Genomic DNA, 18,193 nt, shown 5'->3' with positions numbered 1-18,193 from the left:
AGCGGAGGGTGGATTTCTCACATGGGCCTGGAAGGAAGCCGATCCTCACACTTCGGGCTCTGCTTACACTTGAATGGAGAGCGAGGGCTGGGACAGCAGCCAGAACAACCCACCTCCCTCTCCATCAGAACCAGGGTGCAAAGGGACCACGAACTCTCACTCCTCATCCACCCCGGCCCAAAAACAAACCATGAAACCTCATTCTCCTCCACGTGCGAGTGACTGATGTGATCTCTGTGCATGCAAAGCCTTGAGTCCTCACCAGGAGACACCACCGTGCTCCCTCCTACCCCCACAAGTGGGAGGTGACATCTCCAGGGGGATAAAGGCCATCCCATGAGCCAGATCCTGCCTCGGACTCCCCCACCCAGCACCAGCTCCAGCCTTGTCCAGCCAGGGGAGCACAGAGTGCCCGTGGGGCTGTTCTGCACCTCACCCTGCCCTCATGGATGGAGTGAACACCAACACACTACCACAGACTGGAGCGGGAGGCACTGGGACAGGGTGGGATGAAGGAGGCAGGAACAAACTTTATGGCCTGGAAGGGTGCAGGGAACACTTGAATCCCCAACACTTCATCCATTACCACAAAGGCCCCTGCATGCAACTGTCCTGGCCCTGTCATCTCACTGCAGGTTATGAAGTGAATAAAGAGTCTGCCTGGCTTGTTTCCACCTTGTATTCCAGCCTGGTCTGCTCTCCCTCTGCCCCTGCCCTGCTGGGAAAGCTCACTGGGAAAAGGCTTTCCCAAGGAGCTCTGTTGAGGGCAGATAAATTAAACAGCATGGTGGTGGTGGCATGGAGCATCTTCTTCCTACACAGCTCCTCAAGGCAGGAATTTCTTGCTAAGGACAGGCACCAAGTAAATAACTGTGCATTGCCATATCTTGCTGTGGTGCAAAGTGAGTCATAGGGAATGGAGGGACAAAGAGCCAGGAGCCACGTCAGGGAAGGGCTCTGGGCTGTACATATTTAAAATCATCTCTTGGAAGGAATTAGATGCTTTGGAAGACACCAGAGCCCCTGTCAGGGCAGGTGGGATGCTGCTCACACTGCTCCCTTGTTCCCAGGGAAGGAGCCAGCCCTCCCATGGACCTCACACAGCCCTGCAAGCTGACATCTGTGCTCCCTGGCACTGATCAATATTTAATCACTCTCTTCCCAAGAGGCTCCTGGGAGGTGGGAGAGGGGTGAGGAATTCCAATAATCCTACAAGGAGTAGAGGGAAGTGTGAACAAGAAGGGGAGAACCCCCAGCATATCCTCACATGGGGCAGTGAGCTGGGATCAGGGAAGGGAAGGGAAGGGAAGGGAAGGGAAGGGAAGGGAAGGGAAGGGAAGGGAAGGGAAGGGAAGGGAAGGGAAGGGAAGGGAAGGGAAGGGAAGGGAAGGGAAGGGAAGGGAAGGGAAGGGAAGGGAAGGGAAGGGAAGGGAAGGGAAGGAGCAGATGGCAGCTCAGACTATGGGGCTATTTTTACATTTTGTTTTGAAACTCCAATCTTTAATTGCAGCAATGAACCTTCAGGGTGAGAAGGGGAACACAGGAGCTTGTAAAGCCCTGCCAGTCTGCCCTGAAACACTCTTGGCTTCACACTGAATGTGCAGAGCTCAAACCAGGGCAACAATTCCTGCCCAGACTGTGGGGATGGAATTCTGGAAACTATTTTAAAATAAAACTCCAGCAGATCAGAGCTGGTTTCTGAGGGGGCCCAAATAATCATGTGGTGTCTGAACTGTAGCCAGTTCAGGTGGCAGATCCTGGGACTGTTGCTGGGCTCTCTTTCCAGGTCTGCCCAGGACCCCATGAAAAGCTGGGGGAAATGAATGACACGCTCTGGGCTGTATCCTTTCCTCTATAAAGTGGTGAAAAATCTGTTCTCCAGGAGACCTTGAAGCTAAAACAGGGTTTGTGAAACATTTTGGGGTGAAAGATACTAAGAAAAAGCACAGGAAGTATTTTATCAACTACAATCCACAACTGCTGGTGAGACAGACACAGTCAGATCTCCAGACTGTCAGCTCTCCATTCGCACATCAGGACAGCCAAAGAAGAGAATAAAAAGCACATGCTGCATATTTTTGTACCAGTAATAAAACATTTACTAGAGCAAGCAGAAAGTAAATGCACAGCTGATAAAGAAAACATCACAATGTCACAAAACCCTGACAGCTTCTGGTACATCTTCCAGTGGAAACGAGCCAGCGGTGGGTGCTGACATGTCCCAACTGAAAAGTTCTTCCCTACCTTATGGCAAAAAAAAAAAAAAAAGAAGTTAAAAAATGGGAATACACACAATGAGTTAAAAATGGGCAAGCAAGATTTTACAGATTTACTACATGTGTCCAAAACAAGGCCAGATTTGAGCTGTTTCTTTTCATTAATTGTTTTCTGAGTTCTCCCTAAAGGCTTCTGAGCAACAGATCCCCGAATTTCTGAATCTTCTTCCTTTAGCCACACTTCCTGGGGGGCTCCAGCCTCTGATTGTTGAGGTCTATCTACATTGTCTTCCCTTTTTTGTTTTTAATTTGAAGAAAGCACTCAACCCTCTCAGAACAGAGGGTGCATAGGCACAGCAGAGACACAGGTTTGCTATGCAGGCTTCCACCAGAATGGAGGATATTAGAAAATAGAAGGTTCTTCAAAAGAAAAAAATATCTGGGCAATGGGATTGGAATTAAAGTACTGACCACAAATAAGCCAGGGAGTCCAACCTACACTACAAGTGGATTTGTGGTTTGCTGGGATGGAGAGGGATCCCTCAAACAGCTCCACACACACCAAAAATCCCCAAAAAAACAAAACGAAAAAGGAAAAAAAAAAAAACAACCCCAAAAAATGAAACCAACTTGCTCTGCCCCACCTTAGCAAAGCAAATTGATACATTCTTAGTGGATGAGGAGAGAGGTAAAGGGTAACCTGGAGACCAAATTATTTGGGGATAATGTGTGAAAAGGAGATGGAGGAAGAACTCACCATACTGACCAAACTGCTTCAAGATTAATGTCTAACAGGCAGGTCCTGAGCATCTCTATGTGGACTGGACTGGTTTGTAAATGTGAACGCTGGTTAAGAAAAGACTAATTTATACTTCTATGGACAACAGTTTCTTAACGTTCCAAGGATGTGGAACACCTTTTTTTTTTTCTTTTTTGTCAAGAAGATCTGTTTAAATCCAGCAGAGTCACTCGAGCACTGAATGTTTCAAAGCAGAACCCAGGGAGCTTTATCAAAATGATTTCTTTCACTAAGTGTTGTGTGCACTTCATTCAGGGGAGTCTGTCCGCAGATGAACTCGCACGGGGGTTCTCACAGTTTCCTCCTCCTGCCCCAGCTGCTCAACAACCAGTTCCCAACAACCCCCAGAAATCCTCTGGAAAACGACAACACCACCTGCAGAGATTCCAGGCTGTGAAGCCCCAGCTTTTAACTGTCCCACCGGCTCTTCTTCCGTTTTGGGGGCTCTGGGACAGCAAAGCCATCTGTCTTGTTGTCTCGGCTGTTGGCCTCCTTCCTGTTCTCCCCATTCCTGCTCTCGCTGTTCCTGCTGTCGCCGTTGTTGCGGTTGGTGCCCGGCAAGTCGCTGAAGTGCCGGCCCTCGCCGTGGCGGTGGACGTCACCGTGGCGGCCGTCGCCGTGCCGGGAGGGGTCACTGTGCCGGCCGCCGCCCTCGCCGTGGCGCTGGCCCTCGCTGAAGCGCTGCCCATCGGTGTAACGCTGGCCATCGTAGCGCTGGCCCTCAGTGAAACGCTGACCATCATTGAAGCGCTGGCCCTCATTAAAGCGCTGACCATCGCTGAAGCGCTGGCCCTCATTAAAGCGCTGGCCCTCATTAAAGCGTTGGCCATCATTGAAGCGCTGGCCCTCGGTGAAACGCTGGCCATCATTGAAGCGCTGACCATCGTTGAAGCGTTGGCCATCATTGAAGCGTTGGCCATCGTTGAAGCGTTGCCCATCGTTGAAGCGCTGACCATCATTAAAGCGTTGACCATCATTGAAGCGCTGACCATCGCTGAAGCGCTGACCATCGCTGAAGCGTTGGCCTTCAGTAAAACGCTGGCCATCGTTGAAGCGCTGACCATCATTGAAGCGTTGGCCCTCGTTAAAGCGTTGGCCATCATTGAAACGCTGACCATCGTTAAAGCGCTGGCCCTCGGTGAAGCGGCCACCACTGCCCTCCCCTCGGCCACCAGCACCCTCCCCTCGGCCAGCACTGCCCTCAGCGCGCCGCGGGGCCTCGCCGTGCCGACTGTTGCGGCTGTCGTTGTACCGTTCTCTGGCGATGCCACCGCTGCCGCCCTCCCGGCTGCTGGCGCTGCTGTTTGTGCTGTTGAAGCCCTGCGCTCCGGTGCTCGGGAAGGGGGGCACGCTGCTCAGGCTGCCCGTGCTGGTGAAGCCTGGCACTCCCTTTGCCGCCGCCGTGGCTGCCATGGGGCTCTCGGGATTGGCGGCGCTTTGCTGCGCCGAACTCGTCGGGACGGAGTTCAGGCTCCCGGCGCTGGTCCAGCCGCTGGCACCAGCGGCAGAGCTCCCAGTCTTTTGGTTATTTAAACTTGCAGCAACAAAGTGACTCTTGTACTGGGACTGCAGGAAAGGGAGAGACAAGAGAGAGCAGGTTTGGGTCTGTGCTGCCCCACAGAACACGGAGTCATTGTGCGGTCACAGGCCCACCTTGGATTTTGGGGCAACAGAATTCCTAGAAAAAGTCAATCTTGGAGTGATTACATTCCTCCTGCGCTTATGGACACAGAGTTAGTAACAGGCACCTCCTACCAGACAACACCAAGGGAATTCTTACATTGTGGGGTTAATTTTTACACTGAAGAGAAAGAGCTTCTGTTTCCCCTTTTGATTGCAATTACCCTACTGCTGAAAAGAATCAAGCCCAGATGCAGAATCCAGAAAGAAAAAATAGCAAAGAGGCAGCAGAAAACAAAGTATGTTTGGCAAATTTGTGCAAATGTGTTCAGTCCAGCCTGTACCTAATTCCACCACTTGGGACTGCCATGCTGAGTGCGCTGCAAGTGACACAGCCACAACCACCACGTTCAGCTTCCCTGAAATAACAGGGCTGCTTCATTTTCAGGGGAGAAAAGGAGTCCAAGCATGGAACCAACCTGGAAAGCTGCTTTCATTGCTGTCAGCCTGTCCCCCATGGCCCCTGTGGATGGCTTGTAGGCCTCATAGTTGCTCATCACACTGTTGTTGTTTCCACGGTCCTGTGCAAAAACACAATGGGATAAACCTCTGCAATTGCCCTCACAGACACACTCAGTTCAACCATTGCTCACACGTATCCTGTCCCTGCACTCAGGAAATACACCCACTAAGGATGACAGACTTCTGGAGAGCCCTGAGCAGTGGAATAGTTTGCTCCATTTTTTTTTCCTGCCAAGAATCAGATTGGAAATGGCTGGAAATTTTGAAGTAATTTATTAGCATTTATTCTACAGCATCAGTCTATTTTATGAGGAATCTCCAAACCTTCTGGATCACTCTAGCTCTAAAAAAAGCAGCTCTTAACAAGAGAAGAACAGCACAGGACACTTTCACTTGAGATATATGATCCTAACTCTGAAAGATGCTGAGTTGTGAGAACTTTTAAAGCAGACACTGTAATCCAGTACCAAGATTTTTTTAAATTAAAGAGTAATCAATACTAAGTGAAAAAGTTCCAAGAATCTGTGAACAACCTCTTCAGCATCTCTACTTACAGTATTTTCTGAGCCCAGCCCGGGGCGCTCACGGTACCCCAGGCCACCACCACCAATATTCAGCTTCTTGCCCTTCCCTCCTTTAAAACGGGATTTCCGGAACCACGGGTTCTGTAAGAGAGGGACAAGTGCTTCTCAACACAGGGAATAAAAAGCTTCATAAATGCATGTAATGAGGCTGAGAAAAAAGGGATACTGAGCGTTGCAAAAGGAAAATGTAAATACTGTTTTCCATTTAACCACACAGCTGCTGTAGGCAGTTGTGCCATGTGGGTCTGATGCTTTGAGTTACAAATGCTTTCTATGAAAACTAATTGTACACCTTCAACTCTCATTCAGGTTAAGGTTTGCATTCTAATAAACCCAGGAATAAACACAATTTCCAATGCCATCACTTGGGAGCTCTGCTCTTGCTCATACTTTGGTTTCAGTGATTTAGCCCAGTGCTTGGCTAAGGAGAAATGAGGGTCTGTCAGCAAAACTTTCTGTTCCAAGCAGTGGCCTGGGAATGTCAGCCCAACCAGACCTGCTGTTTCCAGGTGTTTAAATAATAGTTGGCTGCACCTTTTTTATGCCCTGCAGTCTCTCCAAATGTGAGTAAGTCAGTTGGCTTCCTACATGCTCCTCTCAAGGCAGTCAGGGAAGCTCTGCCTCACTAATTCTGTCCCTTCTGAAAATGCTGCCTTTGTCAGAAAAGTATTTACTTTTGGCAGCTGCTGTCCAAGCTACTTGCTAGTGTGTCCACAGGCCTGCTAATCCATCTCTGAATCTGGGAGTTGCCAAAAAGCCTGGGCTCTCTTGCAGCTATAAAGGCAGCAAAATACAAGAAATTAAAGAGTTGATAAGTTCAGTGGCACAAGCACAATTGCTGCAGCTACCCGTCATGCCTATATATGCAAACCTGCCAGAGCACTGCCAAGCAGGTGGAATGATCAAGCAACAACCCTTTCACAGAGGGAATGTCCCTGTAATTGTTTTCTAGTTTAGCTTTCAACTAAGCTGCATCTCCCAGGTGCCTGCTATAAATCTGACTGTAATGAGACACTGGAATGCTCTGCTGGCATCAGCAGATTACAGCTCCTCATTTCCTAGGCAGTGCCTGGCCCCAAAATAGATCACATACTGTGTTACCAAATCTTCATGGATTCTTTCAAAGGCCGTTAAAACCACTAGGAAACCTACTTTAAACCAGGACAGACCCCCAAAAGGTCACTGCTAACACACGATGGAACCAGCAACATGAGCCGGCTGATTTTGTGCTGAACCTGGAGCGAAACTTCCTCACCTCGAGTTCTGCTGGTTCATACCTGCATTGCCAAATCCAGCAGCTCTTTGGAGACGTGCTGGTTGGCACCCTCCAGGTTCCTGACGAGGTCCCCAGCGAAGTTGCTGTCCTTGGGGGTCAGCAGGGTGTAGGCCACCCCCTTCTCCCCCGCGCGGCCGGTGCGGCCGATCCGGTGCGTGTGCGTGTCGATGTCCCGAGCCACGTCGTAGTTGATGACAGTCTTGATGGAAGGGATATCCAAGCCTCGAGCTGCAAGAAAAAGCAATGTGGTGGGAAGTGTCATTATCCCAATTAACTCAGAGCAATTCCTCTGGTACCAGGGTATCACCCTGCTCTGGTCCTGCAGGCAAAAGGTACATCAGCTGATGAATGAACAGTAACCACTTCTTAAGACACAGCTTTTCTTTCTGTATATTAAAAAATGGCAGGCTGTAATTTAGGCATCATTAAGAGACTAAAAATAACTCCCCTTGCCAATGCCACGTACTGCACAGGCACAAAGTGAGACTCTTGGGGGTGTCTGTGTAGGGTCAGGAGCTGGGCTCCATGGTGCCTGTGGGTCTCTTCCAGCTCAGGATATTCCATGGTTCTGAAAAGCACCTGGAACTGTTTGATTGTTCTGCAGGTGCGGAACCCAAGCTGGTTGCCTTCCCCTGAAACATTCTTGCCTTTCTGCTGATACCCACAGCTTGTCTGAGCTGCTTTCCAGAAGGTCACATACCTGCCACATCAGTAGCTACCAGGATGGGGATCCCCTTTTTCTTAAATTCTGAAATGACTTTATTCCTCTCGCTCTGGTCCATGTCCCCATGGAGCAGCCCCAGGTTATGATCCTCCTGCTTGAGGTTATTGGCCAGTTCCTCTGCGTTGGCTTTCTTGGTGACAAAGAGGAGGACGCTCCCCGAGGACGTGAACTCCACCAGGCGCCGCGTCAGCCAGTTCCACTTGCTGGGCCCAGAGGGGAAAATCTCCACAATCTGAGTGACATCTTCATTTGCCTAAGGGCAGAAATGTCCTCAGAGTCAGGAAGGTGAGAGCAACACACAGATTTCCCACACATTCTGCATCACAAGTAATACAGTGCAGTGCAGCTTACAGCACCAACTGCAAGTTTTCTCTGAAAGATTTCATTTTGACACATTTTAATATTTCAAGGATGATGCTCCTATTACACAGTAATAGTTTAGATCAATGAATAGAGGCCCTGTGACTGAGCTGTGAAAGCTGTTGCTTTTCTTAAGCAAAATCAAGGAATTTTTTTCCCAGAAAGAAGGGGCTTCAGGCAGTCATTTCTTTTGTTTTAAAGAGATCTGATGTAAAAACCAAAAAATACAGAGAACTGGTTGAAAGAAGGATGTTCTGAAGGCATCTTGTGAAATTTCTCAACAGTTTCAATATATTATTAGCAAAGTTTCTTCCCAGCAAGTTTATATCTGCCCACTTCGTCAGCTTCCTACCAGATCCCAGCCTGCTGATAGCTCAGCTGTCACTGTCAAGCAAGTCCAGCATCAACATTCCCATGTAAACCATGGGACAGAGATTTTAACTTTTAAATTCTTCACTGCAGAAGTTGCAATGGCTTTGTTTATGCTTTTGAGACAAAACTGAAAGATACAACCACTGATTCAGCCTAATAACAAAAATAAATCCTCACAGTGGAAAGGTCAACAAGATAAAAATAGAAACCCACTATTTCTAAAACTTTCTATTTTTGCTAAGCACAAATTATTTAAGCTAACTATAAATGATGATTCATGCAGTTTAACTTAAATTTCAGAGAACAGAAACAGAACAATTCCTTGCTCTGAGTGTCTCACAAGTATTATGGCATTACCTCTCCAATGTCTCCTTGCACAACCCGAATTGGGTCGATCAGGATGTCCCGAGCCAATTTCTCAATTTTCTTACGGAACGTGGCACTGAACAACAGGGCTGGAAGACAAACAGGCTTCAAATGCCTTGAAGTAGAAATTTCCTTTCAGAACTGTAAAAACACTGCACAGATGTTGTGAAGGAGGACCTGGATTCCTGAGTGTCAGTGAACTGAAGCTGAGGTTTTATGGGTTCTAATAGAAATTACCAACCGCTGTTAGAATACCACAAAATGGAAATACATTACATGGCATCTGAAATATTGATAATACAGAGCTCTGCTGTGAACTTTCTCTCATGGCAGCTCAGAACACTGAATTTCAAGGCATATGAACATGAATTCAGCTAATCATCTTTGCTCTGAGTGCAGTCGGAGAAGGGATTACAGAGAGATGAGTTGAATGCCCACATGTCACAACTGCTCCCTCCCAACAGCCCACGCTCAGAATAACACCAGTGGACTTTGGCACAAGTCTCCTGGTGTGGCTGTGTCCAGAACTGGAGATCCAAGCTCTGCTCCAGACTCACTGTTTACTCACTCTGTCTGTCAGGACGGACGTGGCTCGCGATTGATCTGACCTGGTATTCTGCAAAGGAGAAGAAACACTCTGATCAACCCTGTAAGCTCATTGTTTAGAAAAATTAAGTCAAAATGCAGTTTCATTGCTTTATTTAACATATAATCACAGACAGAATGAGTGATTCTCATTCACTATTTAATTTTACAGACCCCCTAAGCTGGGATTGAGCACCACTGCTTTCCAAAATAGTGACTTTGGTTCAATACGTACCAAATCCCATATCAAACATTCTGTCAGCTTCATCAAACACAAGGTAAGTGACTCTCTGCAGGTTTGTAGCTTTCTTTTTCACATGATCAATCAAACGACCCTAGTAAGAAAAAACCCCAAGTTTTTAAAGCACCTTTAAAAACATGTTAATATATACAACCACCTAGCTGCTTTGCATCCTGACTTACCAGAGACTACAGAAAACATCTCAAGGCTTCAGTCTAGAATTAAGTGTCAATATTTACGTCAAAGGAACAGATTTTTACAACGTTTTCCAAGCTGAGCAGAGCAAAGCCCTGGCTTTGGTGGCCACAGTACTTACAGGTGTGCAGACCACGATCTCTGCCCCCTCCTGCAGGGCCTTGGCTTGCTCCCACATGCTCCCTCCTCCGTACACGGCCACCGAGCGCAGGTTGTAGGCTTTGCCAAAGCGCTTGCACTCCGAGTGGATCTGAGGGTGTGACACAGACACAGCACAGCTCACATCTCACAGCTCTGAGACTACACACCTACCCTGGAAATGCAGCATGGAGCCTGAAATGCACTCCTCAGTAACTTAATGGAATGATTCCAAACTCCTCAGGGGTGAACGCTTCGACACATGTGCATAATTTCCAGTAACTTGAGAAACCTACTTAGGCATCCAACAATAATTTAACCTGCAGGTTCTATCCTTCTGCACATACAATTTGTCACAATGCATACACAGCATTCTTGTACCTAAAAATAATATAGGAGCACGGTGCAAAAATTTAAAATTTTAGGTTTGTCATGATTCTTCAAGAATAGCATGGTAAGAAAGAGCTATGATTTGGACCCAGGCTACTCATGCACAAAGTAGTTTTTTCAAATACTTTCCTGATGTTATCTGGTAATTTCTGCCAAGAATTTTGCCTCCTTCTCCAAGCAGACTGGCTGGTACATGCAGGAATGCTACACACCCACCTGCTGGCAGAGCTCCCTGGTTGGGCAGACGATCACTGCGATGGGACCATCCCCTGGTTCCAGCTCCTTCTGATCCATGATGTGGATCAGCATGGGCCAGATGAAAGCAGCTGTTTTCCCACTTCCAGTCTTGGCTATGCCAATCATGTCTCTGCCACTTAGTGCCACTGGAACACCCTAAAAAGAAGGAGATTTGAAGCCCACATTATGCACATCCTTGTGCTGGACAATACAGGAAAACTCAGGTAACAAGGAAAGCTCAGCTCAAAAAAATCCTGAACTTTTCATACATTTCTCTAGGCAAGAGACATTACTTGAATGTTCTTCATTCACCAAAACAATAAAAAAGGAATATGGATATATTTATAGTGGTCATTCAACAAGGAAAGAAGTGGGCAAACTTCTATTTAAAAAATACCAAAGCCATTTTTCTAGAAAAACCCACTCTGCAGGCAACTAGAATTGCACTTGTCTCCTCCTCATGTGGATGAGGGAGCTTTGCATGTGTTATTTTCGTTCTCTTTACAAGTTTGAGAAGTAACAACACTCACCTGACATTGGATTGGAGTGGGTTGGGTATATTCAGATTTCCTAATCTGATGCATAAGTTGCTCATCAAACCCAAAATGAGCAAAACTACTGCCAGGCCTTGGAGGAGCAGCCCCAGACACCTTGGAGAGAAAAAAAAAAAAGATATTTTTGAGAGAAAAACAAAGAGCAATCTGTTAAAAAAACCCCAAAAACGTCTCTCTCTGCCTCTGAAAAAGAACTATTCTTTTTGAGAGGACATTAAATTTAACGGGGTGCAAATTCCAGATGTGTTGTGTGAATAAAGACTTTCAGGTATAAAAATTTAATTATCTGTCAAGCGACATGAGCTACTAAACATTGTTTTTACCTTCTTGTGTTTAACTGGTGTTCTACCCCAAATAATTCCCTTCACAGAGGGTCACCCCACTAACACATCAGAAATGGCAAAGAACTAATTTCTGCATTTATTTCCAGTTTGAACTCCTAGCTCTGGAGCTCTTTAGTCCAAGCAGCATTCCTCACTGCCCACTTTCACAAATCCATAGGAGATTTCCAAGAAATCAGCATCGCTGCAGGTGTCTGAGAGGACTGGATCCAAAAGCTGGAGTTCCCAGTGAAAATCCTCATTTAAACCAAGATAGGCCAAAGCTGAAAGGGAGTTCAAAGCTGCTGGGAGAGCAGTTTTGTCACCAGCTTACCCGGAGATTCAGCTTGTGCCGCAACTCCACCACCTGCTGCGGGGTCAGGCTGGTGATCTCCTCATGCTCATCATAGAAATTTTTCTCAAATGGTGGGTATTCAATCTGCAATGTAATTAATTCATTACTCAGTTAGTCCAGACTCAAGATTCATTTGTTTTCTGAAGTTCTTAACTGTCTGCCAGAACTCTTGCTTAAATGAAGCCATTTCAAGGAAATTTAGTATGATTTACCAAAGAGAGCACTGAAATATTACAGGGGCCTCCTCAGCTCCTGCTTTCTGGAGTGCCTCAAACAGAACAGAACAGACCAGAAGTGCCTCCTACCTCTGAATGGTCAATAGGTGGAAGAGGATCAATGATTTTTTTGGAAGGTGCAATTGGATTCCCATCACTGTCATACTCCAGGTTATCCTCCTCCTCCTCCTGCACCACACCAGCCGTGGGGTTCTCTGCCATGTAGCGAAAATACGCTTCCTGCAGCAAAACAGAGCAGCAAACTCACACACCACAGCATGCAACACTTCTGCTTGAAGGGATGTATGTGCTAAGTGGCTGTTTGCTTTCACACCCACTGAGGAACAAGGTAACTACTTCCACTAAAATTGATTCTTCTAATAAACACCAACAGATATATACTGAAGGACAAGAAGTGCAAATGAAGAAAACGACTCCAGTGTCAGCTACGCCACAAAGTGCTCCTAAAAGCCAAACTTCTCTTGTGTCTGCTAACAACTCCTTCTACCAAGTCTTGTTATGTTTACCAACAGAAGGATCTATTCTTATTTCCACAGGAACAAAGCATAAAGAACAAAACACTGTAGGTTTCTAACCAGAAAACACATTGTTACTAAGCATATGATACTGATTTTTTTGAACATGCTATGCCAAAGATAGTTTCTTGACTTCCCCTAACTAGAGTTCAGGAAATGAAGAGAAATCTATTTTTCATTGAGTCAACACAAATGTGAAAGAAAGTATTTCAGAAGAGTCCTTCAAGACAAGCCCGAGTTAAGATTCTGCCACCCTATCATGTGCCATCCTCACAGCTCACTAAAATGTTTGTGTCTCAGATTCTCACTGGCACACCAGTGTGAGACTTCCTCATAGAGAAAGCACCAGTCTTGCTTGACTTGGAGCAAATATTTAAGATCAGATTTGTAAAGCAAGGCTCAATTACAAACATGTATATATACTCATGTGGATTTTCCATTTTCCTGGCCAGTCACCCTCAGTCACAGAGCTATGCACACAATACACTTGAACAACAGCTGCCCCCAGGCATAAAGTCACCTCTGCTCAAACTCTGGCACAGCTACACTGGAAGCAGAGGCCTTCAAGGCCACACAACCCTGCCAAGCTCTGCATTAATGCAAGTAACACAAGTGTTAGTAACTACAACTCAGTAGGAAGGTACATTTTGAAATTAAGTCTTTTCTCTTTATTATTTCTGCTGTGATACTTATAGTGATAGTGATAGTTATAAAGCTCAATGACAGGTGGAGCTCCTCTGAAAACAGGGATCAAAGAGCCTGATTCTTGCCCTGAACAGACCCCACATTTCACTGCAAGGAGCCTCCACAGTCCAACAGCCTCTCCCTGGTGTCTGCTGGAGCTGATCGTGCTAATTGCAATGTGTAAGATCCTCAGACACTGAACTTAACTTCAAACTGACTGAAAGAAATCTTCATCAGTGAATGCAACTGTCTAATATTCTTCTTAAAACACCTGGAAGGGTAGAGAGCAAGGTAACCACTACAGCTTCCTGCTGAATTGTCTGGATACTGGAATTTTGTTTGTCCCTAGCAGTTAGGTGTTTGGAGAGGGAAAGTTAAAAAATACAAAACAACAAAAAAGAAGATAGAAAGACTGCATAGGAACTCACTTGGTCATCTTCCTCTTCAATGTCATCTCGAATACCCCTGGAAAAACAAGCGGAGAAAAACTTCCCTGCAAGTGTTCCACAGACTCAGCTCAATAGTTTCATTTGATTAGTGCTGAGCTCCAGATCTCGTGGAAGACACAACACTATCAACAGGGCAACATTTATATTCCCAACCCATGGAGTTTTCATATCTGGTGCCAACCATAGCAGTGACCCTGCAAAGACTTCTCTTTACTTCTAGCACTGAGACTGAAAGATTAGGATTCCATCTTCCCAGCAGAAGCCACATCAAAGATCATCCTGGTCTAAGCTCTTGATGCTACAGAAGTCCCATAACTGAAGAGGAATATGAGCCAGGAAGTGCAAATCCAGTTCAGAACTTCCCAGGTGGTGATTTGGATCCGGTGTTCTGTGTCAGGACCACGTATAATCTGATCAACCCCATGCAATGTAACTTCTATCAATATATCTGACATTTCTATCAAGAATTAACAGCATCATTATTTTCCTTAGTCAAAACAAATAGATAAGCTGCATGAATTAAAACTGTTTTAAACTCCAAATGTCGTGTGCTATCTCATCTATCAGCTTTCATGTCTAAAACCTAGTCCAAGTTTAGAAGAGTCTCCAGTAGTCCAGGTACAGCAGCACTGACTTATTTTGCTCACATAAATACAATTTTAAGCTAAACCATTGTGATCTCTCCAAGGGTGTGGGAAGCAGAAAAACTACCCAGGCTGATCTGGAAAGTGGCAGGAGTACAACGTGTTGCCCCGATTTCTGTGACCTAGAAAGGCTTCTGGCAGGGATAACTCTCAGTATTGTTGCAGTTTGCCATGGATTCTTCCCTATTATCCCATTTTTAAGCACAAAGCATTACCCACAGCATCTCAAGCACAGGTTAATGATGTTTATTAGGTATATCCTACACTGCCTAATGAACAACCATCATCAACAAAATGCTCAGAATTCTCCGAGCACCATACAAGACACAGCAGGCATGGGAATGATAAAAGAGAACTTACTTAACGTTCTTCTTTTCCTTGTCTTTATCTTCAAGTCTCTTCATGTCTCGAGCAGCTTGATCCTAGCAGGTCATAAAGTTGTCACATGTTAAAAAGACCAAGATGGTAAAACATGGAAGGGGAAAATGTTCCTAACTAATTAAACCATTATGTCACAGAGAAAACACTTCTTGGACTAATTTTTGTCTTGTTCCATATGTGATTCTGCTAAATAAATTCTCCTACTAGTACCTTTGAATTTATATACTACTCTAAGCTTGTGACAGTGCTATTGAAAAAATAAATCCCTCATATTCCTCCTGAATCCAACTAAAAATAGAACTGTAGCTAAAAATTAGCTCATGAATACAAACAATTGCCATTTAGGTAGTGAAAAACACAGAAAACCTTAGTTTGATATTCAGAAACAAGCAGAGCTCTATGTGACATCCTCAAAGCTGTTAAATAGTTAAATTACTGCAAGTCACATCCACTCTCTAATCCATTTTTGAGGTCTAATTAACACCATCCTATATAAACCACAAAGTTAAGTGGCATTTTGACTCCAGCTGCCAAAGCCCTGAGTGACATTTGCTGCCCCTGACTGCACACAGGGACAGCCACAGCAATGAATAAACATTCCCCAAGCTGGCTCTTGCCTCCACTTCAGCCATGAATGCCTCCAGAGGATCATCATCACTGTCAGAGTCTGCTGATTTGGAATGGAACTGCTGCCGAGTGGGGGAATTCTCTGCAGGAATGTAGGGCAATTCCACATTGCTGGAATCTTCCTCTTCATCCTCAAAGTACCTGAAAAAAGTGAACAACAGCCCAGTCAGCACATGGTTTATAGCACTGTGCTGTCCTTCATGGTTTCTGGTTGAGTCAAGGTACCCACATGGACAACAGAAGCCAGTATGGACACAAGCGAAGATGTTGAGATTTATTTATTTATTTACAATTATTCCTGTTAAAAGTTCAAAGCAGGGCAAGGAGGTATCATAAAATTGAGTCACTCTTCATCTTTCTTGTAGGCTCCTTTACGTACTGGAAGGCCACAATTAGGTCAGCCCCAAACTTTTCCAGGCTGAATAATCCAAACTTTTGCTGCCTTATTTATACATTTATGCAGCCAAGTAAAGAACTGTGGAGATCAATGTTTCCCTGTGCAAAACACACCCAAATTTATCCTACTTGGCTCCAACTCTGAGAAGACCATAGAGTGAATAAAATATGTTCTCAAGAGGGGAAAACTGGAGGAGGAAAGCTTCTGCAGGCTACTGTAGCATCTCATATTCTTCTAAGTACATTATTCTCTATTTATTTACATAAATGTCACAGATATTTATATAAATAAACCTCAGAAACATGAAGCCATTAAAATCTAGAGCTACATAAACATGAGAAGTGACCGCACTTACGCATTCTCCTCATCAAAATTGGCTCTCTTTGACCCAATTTTGTAGAAGGAAGGCAGCTGAGGAGGCCCCGATTTCGCAAACGCTGCCGAGGAGCCGGCGGTGCCGAAAGCGCTGTGGGACTGCTGAGACAGCTTGGGCTCCTCCTTCTTGCCAGGTGTTATGGCAAAGCCACCAAACCCAAAGCCTCTCTTGGTACCAGGTCCACCTTTATTCCAATTCATGGTGACCTGTTAAAACAAGGGAATAAATTAATGCTCTGATTCAGGCAGTTATAGGTAATTGTCGTGATTTTTCTTGTTAGGTGATCACTTCAGTCATGACACAGGGGCTTGTGGAACTCTGAGTGATAAGAGTTTAATCTGTTTTCCCAGAAAGGATGAGGCTCTGGTCTTTTGTCAGTAGTATGAACATACCCACAATTCCAAAGAAGAATAAAACCAAAGTGCTTGTCTTCCAGAGCAGGTCGTGTCCTTCAAGGATTACTTAAACACATTTAAGATATTACCTGTCCTGTTTGCAGTCTAAGGGAAACAAACCCAAGGCCAGAACTTTGAACACCAGGAGGAACAAGAGATGAAAAGATAGCTCCGTGCATATTTTGCTGCAACCCAGCAACCTCCAGAGAAATGGGCCCAGAGCAGCACAAGGCCTGTGTGAGCCCAGGCACATCTCTGCCAAAAGCCAACTCAAATTGCCTCTTAAACCACCTTCAGCTATATATATAATCTCTAACATATTTATATGCTCCCCCATCTCTGTTTTTCAAACAGTATTTTAAACCCTCCACATAACAATGTCTGCCCAGAACTTGATTTTCTAAGATGATGACTGAACTGATATATTAATATTTACAGTTTCCATTCTTGAGTCATTTAGTTACCTGCATGGTCAAGTAAATCATACCTGTAAGGCAGGAAAGAGAGCAAGACAACCACTGCTTTCCAATGCTTTATAACTGACTGTCCAAAGGGTACAAGTCTTATTAACCAAATTCTCACACTGAGAATCTTCAATGAGATCAGAACTCACTGGCAAAAAAACAACTTCAAAACAATCTGGAGGTAAATAGTGCAGCTGGTCCCTGTGCTGAACATTTACCAGAGTGGGGCTTGCTCCATAAATCTCGAGTCAAGACCAAAGCTCAGCAGCGGATTTCGGGGGAAACTCTGCTGTTCAGCTCTCCATGGCAGCAGCTGACCATGGAGTCCTGGTTTCCCTCTTGTCCTGACCATCCGTAGCTTTTACACCTGCGGATCTGTGACACTGGGAGATCAAAAACTACAACAGAGGGGTGAGAGGTGGAACCACATTTCTGCTGTCACAGCACAGTGGGAATCTTGAAAGACTGTTAAAATCTGATTGAAATAATTCTCCCTCGCTGTACTTATCCACCTTTTTCCCTCTTCCGCTACCTCAAAAATAAGGCAGACCACTTTTTTATTGCCATACAGCAGCAAAAGTACAAACCGCGGTCAGCTCGCCCACTCGCCAGCAGCGAGCGAACAGGGAGAGGCTCCCCCAGGACGCAGAGAGCGCAGGAAAACCCCGGGGTTCGCTGCCCCGTGGCCCCGTTCCGCGGGACGGAACTCGCGGGACACGGAGCCGCCTGCGGCGCCCGAGATCCGCGGGCACGGCCGCGATGCGCCCCGGCCGCTCCCGCTGCAGGGAGGGACCCCCGCCCGCCGGGCCCGCCCTCCGCAGGGCACGGCAGGGACCGGGCGGGGGGCGCAGAGCCGCGGGCAGGCGCTGTCCGGCACACCGGGCCCTGCGCGGGGCCCTTCCCGCCCGCGGAACGGCGGTGCGGGCCGGGCCCTTTGTGCGGGGCAGGCCCGGGCTGCCCGCGCCCGCTCCGGGCCGCGGCTGCGGCGGGTGCCGCCCGCTCCAGGCCCCGCAGGCCGGCTCGGCAGGACCCGCCGCCGTGGCCGGCCCGGCCCCGCTCCCCTCCCTCAGCGCCCCGCACTCACCGCAGCCGCCGCCGCCGCCACTTCCCCGGTTACCGGGGCGGGGGGTGGGGACGGACGCACGGACGTGCCCACGCACTGTGCGTGAGT

The 18,193-nt window shown here is 46.5% G+C and overlaps 1 protein-coding gene across 1 annotated transcript; it reads right to left on the bottom strand.

Moving 5' to 3' along the window:
- Nucleotides 1–1,928: 1,928 nt before the first annotated feature.
- DDX42 (DEAD-box helicase 42) lies at nt 1,929–18,141 on the bottom strand. The gene is made up of 18 exons (XM_058820369.1): nt 18,107–18,141; nt 16,143–16,369; nt 15,381–15,531; nt 14,743–14,804; nt 13,718–13,754; nt 12,160–12,309; nt 11,834–11,938; nt 11,156–11,275; nt 10,605–10,781; nt 9,982–10,110; nt 9,660–9,759; nt 9,408–9,455; nt 8,831–8,928; nt 7,718–7,994; nt 7,019–7,245; nt 5,712–5,822; nt 5,115–5,216; nt 1,929–4,581 (listed from the first exon to the last, which is right to left on the bottom strand). The coding sequence occupies exons 2-18, from the start codon at nt 16,361–16,363 to the stop codon at nt 3,424–3,426; spliced, it is 3,273 nt and encodes a 1,090-aa protein (XP_058676352.1). The 5' UTR covers nt 16,364–16,369; nt 18,107–18,141; the 3' UTR covers nt 1,929–3,423.
- Nucleotides 18,142–18,193: the final 52 nt, after the last annotated feature.

Source organism: Ammospiza caudacuta, chromosome 27 (assembly GCF_027887145.1).
Source record: "Ammospiza caudacuta isolate bAmmCau1 chromosome 27, bAmmCau1.pri, whole genome shotgun sequence".
NCBI lineage: Eukaryota > Metazoa > Chordata > Aves > Passeriformes > Passerellidae > Ammospiza > Ammospiza caudacuta.
Note: the sequence above shows the minus strand (reverse complement) of the source record. Positions and strands in the feature narration are given on the sequence as shown.

Bases quoted from the DNA above. Each gene is read 5' to 3' on its own strand.
- DDX42 (XM_058820369.1), bottom strand. From the start codon at position 16,363: ATGAATTGGAATAAAGGTGGACCTGGTACCAAGAGAGGCTTTGGGTTT. The intron at 13,755-14,742 runs GTAAGTTCTCTT...TTGTTTTTCCAG, and splicing joins AAGGAAAAGAAGAACGTTAA to GGGTATTCGAGATGACATTG. The intron at 7,995-8,830 runs GTAATGCCATAA...TTCTGCCCTTAG, and splicing joins TGCAAGGAGACATTGGAGAG to GCAAATGAAGATGTCACTCA.